The sequence below is a fragment of the Polyodon spathula genome, chromosome 44 (genome assembly GCF_017654505.1).
Source record: "Polyodon spathula isolate WHYD16114869_AA chromosome 44, ASM1765450v1, whole genome shotgun sequence".
Classification (NCBI taxonomy): Eukaryota; Metazoa; Chordata; class Actinopteri; order Acipenseriformes; family Polyodontidae; genus Polyodon; species Polyodon spathula.
The window spans coordinates 2,675,530-2,693,070 of record NC_054577.1 but is presented as its reverse complement, the minus strand read 5'-3'; the positions used below and the strand labels follow the sequence as shown (position 1 = coordinate 2,693,070).

The window sequence follows — 17,541 nt, the reverse complement described above, 5'->3', positions numbered from 1 at the left end:
CGCTCTGAGCACTCACCCACACCCACACCCACGCACACACAGAAGCGAGACAGCGCTAGCACCGGGATAGCTGACTGCGCTTCATTCCCCGTGGGCTGCGCAACTGTACAAGCACGCCTGCTTCCAGACCCCTCGGAAACAAAGGAGCTCTTCCCTTGTCTTCAACTCGCCGTCTCCGTCCAGCACTCCGGGCGTCCCCGCTCACGGATCTTTCATGCACACTGCAGTATAGTACTTCGCTACTATCATTAGAGTGAAGGATTTTATTTTTCAGAATGGGTGTATCCAGTTGAGCGGAGACTGTTCCCCGCTAACCCTGCTAGAGACCCCGCGCACTTCGGTCCGGAGCGCAGGGTATGCCGTGTATTCGTTGCAGTGGGCTCACGGTAAGTCAAGGTGCTGCATGTCTTTGTCTCATCTGAATTGTAGCCTCGCCTCTTTGTGGTATGCGTGCTGTCTACATATCCCAGCCTATAGCTCTGTGTAGCGAAAACCGGTCCTGAAACATCTGCCTAATCTGTACTGTGTTACATTGACATATCTGCACCCACAATCATATATGAATATACTTATATATAGATATGTACTATAGCGAGTACACGTCATTGTGACCGGAGGGTGCTGGCTTCCTCCTCAGTTGTCCTGGTTGGAACATTTCGCAGTACCTTTATAAATGCACACGCTTTTGAGGCAACTTGATTACAAGCGTGTGACTCACGTTTGCAGTTCGTTTCCGTCGTTCATTTGATTGATTTGAAAGGATGCAGGGTTGGCGTCACACACACACACACACACACACACACACACACACACTGACACACACACACACACACACACACACACACACACACACACACACACACACACACACACACACACACACACACACACACACACACACACACACACACACACACACACACACACACACACACACACACACACACACACACACTGACACACACACACACACACTGACACACACACACACACACACACACACACACACACACTGACACACACACACACACACACACACACACACACACACACACACACACACACACACACACACTGACAGACACACCCACACACACACACACACACTGACACAAACACACACACACTGACACACACACCCACACACTGACAGACACACACACACACACACACACACACACACACACACACACAACACACAGACACACACACACACACACACACACACACACACACACACACACACACACACACACACACACACACACACACACACACACACACACACACACTGACACACACGGGGTAGGGGTGTGTGTGACCCACTGACACTGTGTGGTGCGTTCATACACACACACACTGACAGACACACACAGACACGCACACTGACACACACACACACAGACACACTGACACACACACAGTTTGTATTCCTGTACTTGTGAGGTCTTCTCATTGACTCTCATTATATTTTTATTCACTATTTCTAACTCCGGTCACACAAAACTCCACACAGGGTGAAAGTCAACAACAAACCAAATATTTTGGCACTTATAGGGTTTTTTTTGTTTTTTTTTAAAGGCATATTTAGTTCTTAAAAAGCTGTTTTACAAAGTGGGGACATCCCCACAACGTCCTTTTTTCAGGAGTTACTATCCTTGTGTGGACATTTTCTCAAATTTTGTCCCGTCCCCCCGTCCCCACGCCCCCTCTGCTAGCCAGACTCTGCGTGCAGCTGTCAGGCTCAGAGCGCATCTCTTGTTTATTAATAGCCGCACACCCTGGATGAAATCTTAACGTGGCGTTAGAGATAAGCAGTTTTCTTGAGTTGTCTTGTGTGTGTGCGCGGCTCCGAGAACATGCACGTTACTTTCCCTGGCAGCCAGACGGGAGAGAGACGGGGTAGGGCGCAGGAAGCACCGAATTGCCTGGTTTTCAGAGATCCGGTGTTCACACTGGTGTGGGCGCTGTGAAAGATCTCCCGAACCCAGCATGGGATGAAAAACGACTGGAAATAAACTATAGTGTTGGGGGGAGGCATCGCCTGTCTGTGCAATGTATGATCCGAACCCACTGTGTTGCTGTTGCTGGTGATGCTGGCGAGGGACTGGTTTCTACAAGGCAAAACCAACTTTCACACAGTTTGATTGGCTCTTGTAGTGCTTAAACTTGTGTATTCTGCAGGGCACCGGAGCATGCAACGATTGTGACCTCAATCAAGGGTTCAAATTGAAATATTTTGGCGTTCGAAACCTTGTTTGCATATGAATTTCCATCTAAGGGTGTCACTGTAACCGTAGCGTACCCGAGGGACTGGCGGGTATTTACATAACAGAGCCGATAAAGTTAGAGAGAGCTGGGATTAGATCTTTCTTTCTTTTCCCTGTGTTTTCATTGTTCTCTGGAATCTGCCTATTATTCACCTGGCTTCGAGCTGTGGCAGTGTGACCCGTTTTAAGAGGGAGACAGGGAGAGTGGGTGTTGCCTGGCAGAATTGAAAGGTCCCACTGTCCCACGATTGCAAGGGAACGGGGCAGGCGGTTCGGGCGCCCGGGGTTTAGGATTCTCCAGACAAGCCCAAAGCCCGGTCAAGGCAGATGCAGAGAAAGGCCAACTCCGTTTTGGAGCCACAAAACCCCGAACCACTGATTACAATCTCCACATGATACAGGTTAATGACGCACAAACACGTCGATGCATGCGCTTAATCTTTTGCAAGTTCAGCAGAGGAAACGACTGTTTTATTTATAGCGGAAATACACAGACCCCCCCCCCCTTTTTTTTTTTTCTATGGGATTTTGAAAGCCTTTGCTGTTGAAAATCAATATGTAGTGAGTGGCCTGGTAATTGAATGCGAGGGACTTTGGTATATCCGTGTGCGTGTGGGTGTGTCGGGTTTGTTAATAGTTGTGGCTTGAAAAATAAAACACGCTCCACTCTCTTAACCGGGTCTGTTGTTACAGCCTTGCAGTGTCTATTTTAGCCACTGCGGCTGCAGATAAATACGTTGGAAGCTGAAATTAAATGCGAGCAGAGCGGTGTTCGAGTCTGAAGGAGGGCGCACAACAAACTCTCACACAGTGGTGTATTTTTCCCTCAAAGCAATTAGTTTCTGCAGGTACATCACATGACACACGGTTTTAATTCTGAACGAGGAAGAACAGCGGAAAATGTTCTTCGGTTCATCTTCTTATAGTTTAATTAAAGAAATTGAAGTCCGCCTAGTTTTTTGGCGATTTACGTGTTACTGTAATCGGATTACATTTTTCAGTAGCTTGTGACTGTAATCGGATTACATTTTTCAGTAGCTTGTGACTGTAATCGGATTACATTTTTCAGTAGCTTGTGACTGTAATCGGATTACATTTTTCAGTAGCTTGTGACTGTAATCGGATTACATTTTTCAGTAGCTTGTGACTGTAATCGGATTACATTTTTCAGTAGCTTGTGACTGTAATCGGATTACATTTTTCAGTAGCTCGTGACTGTAATCGGATTACATTTTTCAGTAGCTTGTAACTGTAATCGGATTACATTTTTCAGTAGCTTGTGACTGTAATCGGATTACATTTTTCAGACAGGTGACGAAACATGGAAACAGATTACATTTCACCAGAAAATATTCCCAGCTTGCACCCGACCAAACCGAAAACAGTGTCTCTGTAATGTGATCCTGAGAACTATCTGTAACTGCAACGGGTTACATCAGACGCTCTTCCTGCTGTTTACTTTATTACCTTTGATATTCCACTTTCTTTGTGTGAATATAGAAGTGGTGCCTCTCTGACGCTATATAACACATATACTGCAGCTGTTGACCTTCGCTGAATGCTTGAACGGCATTGATCTTGATCTTTCATGCAGGGAACCAGCCAGCCCATGTCTCGTTACCGGGCACAGGTAGCCAGTATCTCAAGAGGAAGAATTTCATTGGTTCACATTTGCAAAAAGGGAAATGTATTCAAAGCAGCCAATAGCTTATTTCTGCACGTGTGTGCATTACAATATGCGTTACAATATACAACAGCGCTGCACAGTAATGAAGAGCAGGAGGAGGCATTGTAAATCATGTTTAAAAACCACCGTGCAAATTGACTGCTGTAAACTTCTGCAAGGGCTGTCTGGCCACTTTATTAGGACCTGCACCTTTCTTTCAAAAACACTTGGAGAACGCTCTTTGGAACTCTCTCCCAGCTTTGGTGCGGGATGCTCCCACCGTGGCTCACTTTAAATCGACTCTCAAGACCCGCCTGTTCTCTCTTGCTTTCCATGCTCCTTAAGCCTGATCTCTGCTATTAACTGCTGCTATTTCATGTATTATGCTGCTATCCTGTATTCTGCTCTTTCCACTGTATTTAATGCACTATTTCATGTATTATGCTGCTATCCTGTATTCTGCTCTTTCCACTGTATTTAATGCACTATTTCATGTATTATGCTGCTATCCTGTATTCTGCTCTTTCCACTGTATTTAATGCACTATTTCATGTATTATGCTGCTATCCTGTATTCTGCTCTTTCCACTGTATTTAATGCACTATTTCATGTATTATGCTGCTATCCTGTATTCTGCTCTTTCCACTGTATTTAATGCACTATTTCATGTATTATGCTGCTATCCTGTATTCTGCTCTTTCCACTGTATTTAATGCACTATTTCATGTATTATGCTGCTATCCTGTATTCTGCTCTTTCCACTGTATTTAATGCACTATTTCATGTATTATGCTGCTATCCTGTATTCTGCTCTTTCCACTGTATTTAATGCACTATTTCATGTATTATGCTGCTATCCTGTATTCTGCTCTTTCCACTGTATTTAATGCACTATTTCATGTATTATGCTGCTATCCTGTATTCTGCTCTTTCCACTGTATATCATGCATTTCTCTCTATTAGAAGTATTATGGATTTTCTTCTTGTTACTGCATTTTGTAAAGCACTTTATGATGGTGGTCCACTGTGAAAGGCGCTATATAAAATAAAGATTGACTGAATGATTGAAAACTGCCCATTAGAGACCTATGGAAAATGTATAATACTGTTTTGTTAGCTGCAAGAAACAGTGGATACATATTCATCTGTGTGCTTCTCTGTTTTTCCCTACAGGAGGTAAAGATGTCTGACCTCACGCTGACCTCTCTGTAGAAGCCAGGATGTCCGTCGCTGAATCTATGCCCCTCCCCCAGCCACACCCCCGTGAGAGGCGGTCCCGCCCCACAGTCAAACCAAAACCCGCCGTCCCGAGCAAACAGAGCCTCTCCAGCTCCCCTGAGAACGGACCGAGAGAGCCAGCCCTGCCCCTCCTCCCGAACGAGACACGGCGCCCCCTAGCAGTTGCGGGGAGAGCGGAGGAGAGAGAGAGCGGCGGGAAGGTGCAGAGGATTCTGAATCAGTTCAGACAGCAGGAGAAGGAGAACGTCGTGAAGGACGCTGAGAAATGCCCCCCTCCCGTTTCCGCCAAGCCCCCCAAACCGCTCAGGGGGGCCCCCGCCAAGCAGACTGAGCTGGAAAAGCCCCCCCTCCCTCCCAAAGAAAGGAGACAAGAGCAGGGGGAGCGTGAGGCATCACCGGGCAGAGAGGGGGACGACAAACCAGGTACCCCTTCTTTGTCTTTTCTTTTTCATTCTTTCTTTCTTGTTTACCACACCTCTCTGTGCTTTATAATGCTTCCCTATGCTTTACCAGACCTCTCTGTGCTTTACAATGCTTCCCTATGCTTTACCAGACCTCTCTGTGCTTTATAATGCTTCCCTGTGCTTTACCACACCTCTCTGTGCTTTACAATGCTTCCCTGTGCTTTACCAGACCTCTCTGTGCTTTACAATGCTTCCCTATGCTTTACCAGACCTCTCTGTGCTTTACAATGCTTCCCTATGCTTTACCAGACCTCTCTGTGCTTTACAATGCTTCCCTATGCTTTACCAGACCTCTCTGTGCTTTACAATGCTTCCCTATGCTTTACCAGACCTCTCTGTGCTTTACAATGCTTCCCTATGCTTTACCAGACCTCTCTGTGCTTTACAATGCTTCCCTATGCTTTACCAGACCTCTCTGTGCTTTACAATGCTTCCCTATGCTTTACCAGACCTCTCTGTGCTTTACAATGCTTCCCTATGCTTTACCAGACCTCTCTGTGCTTTGCAATGCTTCCCTATGCTTTACCAGACCTCTCTGTGCTTTACAATGCTTCCCTATGCTTTACCACACCTCTCTGTGCTTTACAATGCTTCCCTATGCTTTACCACACTCTCTCTGCTTCCCTATGCTTTACCACACCTCTCTATGCTTTACAATGCTTCCCTATGCTGTACCAGTCCTCTCTGTGTTTTATTACACTTTGCTGTGCTTTTCCTATGAGACACTCTTCTTTGCACTCTGGTTTCCCTTTTCAGGAGGAAATGTTTTTGAAAGCTGGATGACTCTCACAGTCAGCTGACTCTAATCATATTCAAATAAAACAGGAGGTGCCCGGCTCTTAGATGGTAGAACAGGTCTTCCTGATCTCTTACACACATGACTCTGCAAACTTTTTCACTGATTGTGTGCCGACTACTGCCTTACCTTTTTGTGACTGTCAGACAAAAGAAAGGTGTGACAGACTGGGGACAGAGGGAAGGATACGCTGCTTCACACAGAGGTGGTGAGGGGATGGAATGGGTTACCTAGTCATGCTGTTGATGCTGAATCACTGGGATCCCTCCCTCCCCGTCCCTCCTCAGCTCCACTAGAGCCACACTGCTTCCCTCCCTCCCAGTCCCTCCTCAGCTCCACTAGAGCCACACTGCTTCCCTCCCTCCCAGTCCCTCCTCAGCTCCACTAGAGCCACACTGCTTCCCTCCCTCCCAGTCCCTCCTCAGCTCCACTAGAGCCACACTGCCTCCCTCCCTCCCAGTCCCTCCTCAGCTCCACTAGAGCCACACTGCTTCCCTCCCTCCCAGTCCCTCCTCAGCTCCACTAGAGCCACACTGCTTCCCTCCCTCCCAGTCCCCCTCAGCTCCCTCAGCTCCCTCCTCAGCTCCACTAGAGCCACACTGCTTCCCTCCCTCCCAGTCCCTCCTCAGCTCCACTAGAGCCACACTGCTTCCCTCCCTCCCAGTCCCTCCTCAGCTCCACTAGAGCCACACTGCCTCCCCTCCCTCCCAGTCCCTCCCAGTCCTTCCTCAGCTCCACTGGAGCCACACTGCTTCCCTCCCTCCCAGTCCTCCTCAGCTCCTCAGCCACTAGAGCCACACTGCTTCCCTCCCTCTTAATCTCTCAACTCTAAACAATAGAAACTTTATTAAAATTTCTCTCTGCTCAGATGTCTGAAGCTACACAGTGGAAAGTCTTGAGTTGCCGCAGTAACCGAGGAAATCAAAACAGGAAGTCTCTCCTGGTTGTGTTTCTGTTTCCTGTTTTTATATATATATATATATATATATATATATATATATATATATATATATATATATATATATATATATATATATAAAATATAAAATGTTTTAAATTGTTTTTTTAATCTTTAGTCCCAGATGGGCAGGAGGCAGAATCCAAACTCCAGTCAAACAGCAGCAGCGTGGAGGCAGGCAGATCTCTGTCTCCCCCCGGTGGCTGCAGGAGGGACTGCTCTTGTCTGTGTCACCAGAAGCGGGCTGGAATGATTCTCGTGTGGGTGCCAGTGGGAGAGTCTCAGGGAGAGGAGGAAGACAGGGACACAGACTCCTTCTCAGAGGAGGGGACCCAGCTGGTCCAGGACAGCCCAGCTGAGGGTCAGTCCAGCTCCAGCTCCCAGAGTTCCCAGTCCTCTTTGGGAATACCTGAAAGCTTTCCGACGTATTCTGGAACAGTCCGGATGACTTGCAGAGCGCCCAGCCTTGACACATTGAAAACAGAGACCCCCGACTCCCCCTCCGAGGAGGAATCCATCTACGAGTCAACCATCGAAACCTATAGGCCTGAGGTCGCCCCAGAAACGGTTAGGCCCGTCGCCAAGGAAATGGTGGCCAGGGTTCCGAAGCCTCCCAGGAAGGGCAGGCAGTTCCCCCAGGCTTTCTCGTCGACGGAGAGAGAGGAGGAGGAGGAGCCGCCCCCTGCACTCCCCCCCAGACTGCCTCGCAAGCCCCCCCGGCCAGCCTCGGCGCCACATGGTGGCCAGGGAGCGGTACTGCAGACGGAGGGGCGGCAATCTATCAATCTCACCCCGGGCAGCCCCGCTGTGATCAGACGGCCCTGCTCCCTGAGTCCAGAGGAAGGGGTCCTGTCTTCATTGTCCCGGGACACCTCTAAAGGTACGGGAGCAATTTTATCAGCATTCTGTTCTGAGGTTACCATGACAATGCAGAATTCTTGAAGTTTGCTGTGCTGAGTTCTTTACTTTTCTACACGGAATAATAAGACATTATTTTGGAAATTAATAGACAAGAATAACAGATCGTTATTAGATACATGAATAGATTTCAATAGAAATAAGCGAGTGTGATTACCATGAAGCACCTCCACTGTTTTCAAACCAGCCGTGTTAAACAGACCAGAACTTTGGGAAGCTGAGCAAAAACTCATGTTCTGAATTTCCTGCAGATGAGGGAGATGAGATCGGCAGTGACTGGGATGAACTGGGTGATATAAAGGACATCAGGTAAACGTTTCCAGCACGAAACCCCCCTGCTACTCCATATAGGACTGGGCTTCGGAGCTCGAGGCTGGGAGCAGGTTTCTGTCTGGCTTCTGTAGGATTTCTAGAAAGCGTTTTGCTTACTGTAGATGCGTGTGGTGTTTGATCTAGCTGGCAATGCTTGTGTGATAATGCTGTAAACCCCAGCGGGAGACACAAAGTTTAAACTCCTAGTATCTCTCTTTATTATTAACAGGTCATTTAGCAGACTCTTTTATCCAAAGCGACTTCCAGAGACTAGGGGGGTGAACTCTGCATCATCAACAACTGCTGCTGCTGCTGCAGAGTCTCTTCCAATAGGACCTTGTTTGTTTGACGTCTTGTCCGAAGGACGCAGCACAAGGAGGTTCAGTGACTCGCTCAGGGACTCGCACACACAGGGAGTCAGTGGCTGAGCTGGGATTTGAACCTCCCTTTCTCTAACCACTGGACCAACAAGCCTCTCTCTCTCTCTCTCTTCCAGTGAGCCGATTCTATCTCGTCGAGTGTCGATAGACTGGGAGGCCAAACTGCAGGATGGTAAGGGGAAAAAATCGATCCCATCGGCGGAAACAAAGCATTTACCGGGACTGTGTGTGTTTTTTTAAGGTTTTATGCTGTGTTTAATTTAAAATGGCGTTCCCTTTGCATCTTAAATACGTTGCTTTATTGATACACAATATTAAGGGATTCAATGACCTGAAATTTCTTTTTTTGGGTCGCTGGGTTGGTTTATGGGTAGTTGGTTTGGCTGGGTGGGTTGATTGGATGGGTGGTTGGTTAGTTGGTGGGTTGATTTGTTTTTTAACTGACCCTATACCTTTGATGTTACCAGTCATTCTGAATGAACAATATGTTCCAAAACTAACAAAGACAACTGCTTCATCGCTGACTGGAAGTGAGGGAAGGACAGCTGTTCTGTTTGCTTCCCCACAGAGCCGCTGTACCAGACCTACCGGGAGTCGGTCATTTCCAAGGAGATCAGGCGGCAGTCTGTGTCCCGCAACCTCAGCAAGACCAGCTGGGACTACAGCAGCGAGCCCTGGAGCCAGGGGCCACCTCGGGGCCAGGTCCGGACGGGGCCCCCTCAGAGCTCCCTGTGGCAGGAGCTGCAGTCCGTGCGGGAGAGCGGGGTGCTGGAGGAGCTGACCCTCGCAGAGTGCAAATTCCAGGAGGTGAGGAGATCCACCAGGGGGCAGTATATGAATGGCTCTGCAACAAGAGCAGCGTACAGCTGTGACCAAAAGATTTGCCTCCCCCTGTAGAATGAACTCTTTTTGCTTCATAAAGTCAAAGGAAACCTGCTGGACAACGTTCATTTTAGAGGTTCAATTGAGAGAGACTTTTCGGGCCGCTCTGAAGCCATCCCACGGCCCCCAGTTTGGGAACGGCCACAGTCTATTTCACCCCAAATTTCTTACTAACCTTTGTCCCTGTGTCACCCCTCTCCCTCTTTCCTCTTCTCTCTCCCCCTCCCCCTCCCTCTCTCCTCCCTCTCTCCCCTCTTCCCTCTCCCTCTCCCTCTCTTCCCTCGTCCCCCTCACTCTCGCTCCCTTCCCTCCCCTCTCCCCTCTCCCTTTCTCCCCTGTCCCCCTCCTCTCTCCCTCTCTCCATCCCCCCCTCTCCGCGGTGTTTCAGAGCATGTTCGAGGTCCTGACGTCCGAAGCCTCGTACCTGCGCTCTCTCAACGTGCTGACAGATCACTTCCTGGACTCGCGGGATCTCAGCGACACCATCATCATCCGCGAGAGGAAGATCCTCTTTTCCAACATCACCCGGGTCAAGGAGGTCAGCGAGAGGTCAGTGACGAGCGCCACACACACCCGCACGCGCTCCCGGAGGACGCGGACTGATGATGTCATCCGACAAGCACCACGCACAAACAAAAGGGGGGGGGGGGGGGGGGTGTAGGGTCAGCTCAGAGTTCGATGTTTTATGATTGAGTGTGTTGTGTTATTTTTGTCCTTATTCATGGTGTTTCATGTTGTTTGCTGTGGTGCTGGTGTAATGAATGCCAGGTCACTGGAAATGAGAATTTGTTCTCAATTGTCTCATTTGGGCTACATAAAGGTTCTGATTGACTTCATATAACCATCTCTGAGACTTTATCTCTGGTCCAGCTTGGAGCTTCAAACAACAAGCCTTTAAGAGGATATCGAAATTTGATCCAATCACAGCAGTCCATCGGATGAAGCCCCGCCCTCCCCCTAAGGGATCTAGACTCAACCCAAACAAACTGTCTTAAATATCTGTGCAACCAGACTAATGCAGGGCTTAAGCTGTTAAAATAGGCTGCACGAATAGACTCTATTTAGCTTAGTGGAAAGAATCAGGGAGAACTTGATTGGAGTCTTTAACATCTCAAAAGGCATTGACATAGTTAACCCAAATTAATACAGACACCAGAGGACACAGCTGGAAATTGGAAACAGACTACGGACAGAGTGGGGAGGGGATGGAATGGGTTACCTAGTCATGTTGCTGAAGGAGACTCTTCTTCACACAGAGAGTGGTGAGGGGATGGAATGGGTTACCTAGTCATGTTGCTGAAGGAGACTCTTCTTCACACAGAGAGTGGTGAGGGGATGGAATGGGTTACCTAGTCATGTTGCTGAAGGAGACTCTTCTTCACACAGAGAGTGGTGAGGGGATGGAATGGGTTACCTAGTCATGTTGCTGAAGGAGACTCTTCTTCACACAGAGAGTGGTGAGGGGATGGAATGGGTTACCTAGTCATGTTGCTGAAGGAGACTCTTCTTCACACAGAGAGTGGTGAGGGGATGGAATGGGTTACCTAGTCATGTTGTTGAAGGAGACTCTTCTTCACACAGAGAGTGGTGAGGGGATGGAATGGGTTACCTAGTCATGTTGCTGAAGGAGACTCTTCTTCACACAGAGAGTGGTGAGGGGATGGAATGGGTTACCTAGTCATGTTGCTGAAGGAGACTCTTCTTCACACAGAGAGTGGTGAGGGGATGGAATGGGTTACCTAGTCATGTTGCTGAAGGAGACTCTTCTTCACACAGAGAGTGGTGAGGGGATGGAATGGGTTACCTAGTCATGTTGCTGAAGGAGACTCTTCTTCACACAGAGAGTGGTGAGGGGATGGAATGGGTTACCTAGTCATGTTGCTGAAGGAGACTCTTCTTCACACAGAGAGTGGTGAGGGGATGGAATGGGTTACCTAGTCATGTTGCTGAAGGAGACTCTTCTTCACACAGAGAGTGGTGAGGGGATGGAATGGGTTACCTAGTCATGTTGCTGAAGGAGACTCTTCTTCACACAGAGAGTGGTGAGGGGATGGAATGGGTTCCCTAGTCATGTTGTTGAAGGAGACTCTTCTTCACACAGAGAGTGGTGAGGGGATGGAATGGGTTCCCTAGTCATGTTGCTGAAGGAGACTCTTCTTCACACAGAGAGTGGTGAGGGGATGGAATGGGTTACCTAGTCATGTTGCTGAAGGAGACTCTTCTTCACACAGAGAGTGGTGAGGGGATGGAATGGGTTACCTAGTCATGTTGCTGAAGGAGACTCTTCTTCACACTGAAGGAGACTCTTCTTCACACAGAGAGTGGTGAGGGGTGGAATGGGTTACCTAGTCATGGGAATGGGTTACCTAGTCATGTTGCTGAAGGAGACTCTTAGCGATCAATCCATTTCATTGCTGATTCCTATCCTGCACATACCGTCAACTTTTGTTTCGCACTGCCATGCAGTGGGAGGCTGATTTCCATCCCCGGAATGCTTTCCCCGGTCGTGACCCCGTCTCTCTCGGCGTTCCCGGCAGGTTCCTGAAGAATCTGGAGGAGAGGGTGGAGGAGAGCCTTGTGATCTCGGATATCTGCGATATTATCCATTACCACGCCCAGCACCACTTCCCGGTGTACATCGACTACGTGAGGAACCAGATCTACCAGGAGAAGACCTACAGCGCCCTCATGTGAGTGCTGACTGTATTGCAGGGGGGTACCCCCTCCCAAAAACATCCGTCCTGACCCAGACTCCATGGAAATGGTTCATTTCATTTCAAACAAAAAAATAAAGATAGAATTCACTGGGTTTTTTCTTTGGGGGGGTTGTTTCAGCTTTGACTTTTTAGGCTGTTAAGTGGACACAGCTGTAATGTGTCTCTGTTCCTCTCCGTCCCTCCCTCCCTCTCTCCTCTCTCTGTCTCAGGGAGACGAATGTGCAGTTTGCCTCAGTGATCACTCGTCTGCAGGAGTCCCCACAGTGCCAGCGGCTGCCCTTCATGTCCTTCCTGCTGCTTCCCTTCCAGAGAATCACCCGCATCAGGATGCTGGTGGAGGTAACTGGCCTCGGCTCTACTCCCAATCAGTCTGGGCTCGGTTTATGAAGGGGGGACAGGAGGCTTGTCCAGTGGTTAAAGAAAGGGAGCTTGATCCCAGGAGGTTCAAATCCCGGCTCAGCCTCTGACTCCCTGTGTGAGACCCTGAGCAAGTCACTGAACCTCCTTGTGCTCCGTTCTTCGGACGAGACGTCAAACAAACGAGGTCCTATTGGAAGAGACTCTGCAGCAGCAGCAGCAGTTGTTGATGATGCAGAGTTCACCCCCCTAGTCTCTGGAAGTCGCTTTGGACAAAAGCGTCTGCTAAATGCTAAATGACCAATTACCTTTTAATAAACCGAGATCTGTGAGCTGCTGTGGGTTGTTAGCATTTCGCTCAAGGCAGCAGATAAAGCAGTTTAGCGCTTGTAGTAACGAATTAAGATACACCCCTTAAACAAACTACACAAGGAGGCGCCCCCAAGCCCTATCGCAGCGCAGCACCGGAGAGCGCAGCACCGGAGAGCACAGCCCGCTGCTGTTGGTCGTTTCCCAAACCAGCACAAGCACCCGGCTCCCCCCGCCTCTATGCCGAGTCACTCGGGTGTTTCTTCCAGGGATGGGATATTGCTGACCCTGCCTTGAGTTTTTTTTTGTTTTTAACAGAATATCTTGAAGAGGACAGAGGAGGGATCTAGCAAAGAGCAGACTGCTTCCAAAGCCCTGGTCTCTGTGTCCAAGGTAAGGGAGCTGCAGAGAGGGTTGCTGTTTTATAGTCTGGAGTAGGGGCGGTAGCTGCTTACCCTGATTTGCATGTTTTTTCTATGCTTTACCAGACCTCTCTGTGCTTTACAATGCTTCCCTGTGCTTTACCAGACCTCTCTGTGCTTTACAATGCTTCCCTATGCTTTACCAGACCTCTCTGTGCTTACAATGCTTCCCTATGCTTTACCAGACCTCTCTGTGCTTTACAATGCTTCACTATGCTTTACCAGACCTCTCTGTGCTTTACAATGCTTCCCTATGCTTTACCAGACCTCTCTGTGCTTTACAATGCTTCCCTATGCTTTACCAGACCTCTCTGTGCTTTACAATGCTTCCCTATGCTTTACCAGACCTCTCTGTGCTTTACAATGCTTCACTATGCTTTACCAGACCTCTCTGGTTTACAATGCTTCCCTATGCTTTACCAGACCTCTCTGTGCTTTACAATGCTTGCCTATGCTTTACCAGACCTCTCTGTGCTTTACAATGCTTCCCTATGCTTTACCAGACCTCTCTGTGCTTTACAATGCTTCCCTATGCTTTACCAGACCTCTCTGTGTTTTACAATGCTTCCCTATGCTTTACCACGCCTCTCTGTGCTTTACAATGCTTCCCTATGCTTTACCATGCCTCTCTGTGCTTTACAACTCTTAGCCATATCATGCTTTCGGTGTTACACTTTACTATACTTTGGTTAACTTTTATAAAGTCATCATGATCTATTTATTTATTTATTTATTTATTTCTCCCCACCCCAGATCATCGCGGAGTGCAACAGCGAGGTGGGGAAGATGAAACAGGTGGAGGAGCTGATCCACATCGCCAAGAGAGTGGAGTTCGACAAGCTGAAAGTGAGCGGTCAAGGCGCTCGCTTGCGCCGGGCGGGGTCGCCCTGCCCCCGCAACCATGAAAGGGTTAAACGGCTTCCATCTTCAGCCCGTCATTCGGTGTTTACGAAACGAGATAAGAGGCACAGACGAGATAAAAGATCACAACTTCACAACCTATCCTATTGACATGCAATACCAATAGATGTGGCAGCAGAAAAGCTTTGCAAATATCCCTCCTACCAGGAGTAGTTCAAGTGAAACAGCTTCTAGAGGAAATCATTTGTTGTCGCTTTTTGTTCCTGTAAAGAATATTTATTTGAGAACAACGGGGCCTTGTTTTAGGATGGTCGCTCTTGAAGCCTGGTCGTCTATTTGCCTGATGCCTGCTCTTCTTGTGTGTTGGTCCGCAGGCCCTGCCTCTCATCTCTCAGACCCGGTACCTGGAGAAGCGAGGGGAGCTGTCGGAGGTGGTGAGGGGGGGCACCCTGTTCAGCTCCAGGCCCAGGTTCAGCCCGGTCTACCTCTTCCTCTTCAATGACCTGCTTCTCATCACCAACAAGAAGAGGTGAGAGACTGGGGGAAAGGAGCTTCTTCAGCTCTGGCCAAAGGCTTAGCATCGCCGAGAATTGTAGGACATAATTAATATTTAGATATTTTATTTAACATCATGTAATCAAAAACTACAAAATTATATCGCAGAAAGGCTAACTGGAGCCATAATAGTAGTATTTCATGTTAGATTTTCAGCTTTAAATAATAATGATAATATTAATAATAATAATAATAAGGCCTATTTCAACTTGTAAATTTGTCAAAACGTTTGTCGTTGAATTCAAGTATCATGTGGTATTTGTAAACTCACCTTTGTTAAGTGTTTAATAGTGTTTTGATTTTGTTTTTTCTCTCTCTGTCGCCCCCTAGTGGTGATCGCTATGTTGTGGTTGATCATGCCCATCGATCTCTGGTTCAGGTTCAGTCCAATAAGGAGGCGTCTCTGGGTCCCGGGCTGGATCACTGCTTCTATTTGACCCTACTGGAGAACCACCAGGGCAAGATGATGGAGCGTCTTCTCAAAGCACCGAACCAGTCAGTATCCCCCCCAAGCCCAAGCCTAAGCCTAACCCCAATTTTAGTTTTCTGCAACACCTGGTTGTTCTGGTTTGTTCCCAGGTCAGATATGCATCGCTGGATGGCAGCGTTCCCTAATCCTGGTGATCCAGAGAAATGCAATGATGAGACTGTTTATGAGGATTGGGGTGAGTAAAACACAGACTGTCCCATACTGTCCTGCACTAACATAGACTCTGCCATAAAGTCCTCTGAAATGTCTTTATAATATACAGCGCTAGACCCTGATATTGATGAGATCCAGCCCTCTGAAATGTCTTTATAATATACAGCACTAGACCCTGATATTGATGAGATCCAGCCCTCTGAAATGTCTTTATAATATACAGCGCTAGACCCTGATATTGATGAGACCCAGCCCTCTGAAATGACTTTATAATATACAACACTAGACCCTGATATTGATGAGACCCAGCCCTCTGAAATGTCTTTATAATATACAGCGCTAGACCCTGATATTGATGAGACCCAGCCCTCTGAAATGACTTTATAATATACAACACTAGACCCTGATATTGATGAGACCCAGCCCTCTGAAATGTCTTTATAATATATAGCAGATCTTGATAAGGATGTGTAGGGTACTATAGTATAACTCTCTCTCCCTCTCTCAGACTGTCCACAGGTGCAGTGTATCGAGGCATACTCAGCCCAGCAGGCTGACGAGTTGAGTCTGGAGCGCACCGATGTCGTCAATGTGCTGAGGAAAACGACAGAAGGTGAGTGAGTAGGCCTGACTCAACGATAGCAGAGGAAAACACAAATTCTGAGATCCTTATTATAGATCCAGTGAATTCATGCATTTCTGACTCCACACACTCTCTCTCTCTCATTTCCTCCCCCTCTCCCCACCTCTCCTTCTCCCACCTCTCCCTCTCCCCTTCTCCTCCTCCCTGCAGGTTGGTGTGAAGGGATTCGCCTGACTGATGGTCAGAGGGGCTGGTTCCCGGGCAGCAATGTCCAGGAGATCACCAACGAGCACGTGCGCCGGCGGAACCTCCGCGAGCGCTACCGGGTCATCCAGGCGGCCGAGCAGCTGACCAAGAGCAGGACCACCTCCTAGCGGACAGAGCCGGGCACTGCGCCAATGCACCCAGCCCCTCCCTGCGCATTCTACAGGGCAGCACACACATATACTGTAACGAGTAACGGCTCCCTGCTGCAATCCACTTGCCAGCTCTTTCTTAAAGGACTGGAACAGGAAGTTGACGCAGCAGGCTCTCAGTTGGCAGATGCTTCCGTAATGTTTCAAAAAGTCACACGGCCATGCCTTTACCAGGGGAGACCCTCATGGGACCCCTGCGCTTCCCTGAGTGTGTGACTCCCCCCGGCACACCACACGGCCGTGCTTTTACCAGGGGAGAAAATTGGTGTGTTTTTTTTTCCCCTTTCTGAAATAAACTGTGCTAATGGACATAAGAAGGTTTGCAAACGAGAGGAGGCCATTCGGCCCATCTTGCTCGTTTGCTCGTTAGCAGCTTATTTATCCCAGATTCGCATCAAGCAGCTTCTTGAAGGATCCCAGGGTGTCAGCTTCAACAGCATTACTGGGGAACTGATTCCAGACCCTCACGATTCTCTGTGTAAAATAGTACCTCCTACTTGCTGTTATGAATGCCCCTTTATCTAATCTCCACTTGTGACCCCTGGTCCTTGTTTCTTTTTTTTAGGTCAAAAAAAGTCCCTTGGGTCGACATCGTCAATACCTTTCAGATTACCGCATAGTCGTCTTTGTTCAAGACTGAAAAGATTCAATTCTTTTAGCCTGTCTGCATATGCCATGCCTTTTAAACCCGGAATAATTCTGGTCGCTCTTCTTCGCACTCTTTCTAGAGCAGAAATATCCTTTTTGTAGCGAGTTGACCAGAACTGAACACAATATATGAAGCTTTGGCTTC

At 48.2% G+C, this 17,541-nt stretch overlaps 1 protein-coding gene across 1 annotated transcript; it reads left to right on the top strand.

Annotated features, from left to right (window-relative positions):
- On the top strand, positions 1-17,142 carry LOC121305620 (rho guanine nucleotide exchange factor 15-like). The gene is made up of 16 exons (XM_041237304.1): positions 1-386; positions 5,110-5,598; positions 7,512-8,273; positions 8,563-8,620; positions 9,120-9,175; positions 9,572-9,810; positions 10,274-10,434; positions 12,423-12,575; positions 12,812-12,941; positions 13,587-13,661; positions 14,444-14,536; positions 14,926-15,080; positions 15,437-15,601; positions 15,686-15,771; positions 16,258-16,362; positions 16,543-17,142. The coding sequence occupies exons 2-16, from the start codon at positions 5,157-5,159 to the stop codon at positions 16,704-16,706; spliced, it is 2,844 nt and encodes a 947-aa protein (XP_041093238.1). The 5' UTR covers positions 1-386; positions 5,110-5,156; the 3' UTR covers positions 16,707-17,142.
- Positions 17,143-17,541: the final 399 nt, after the last annotated feature.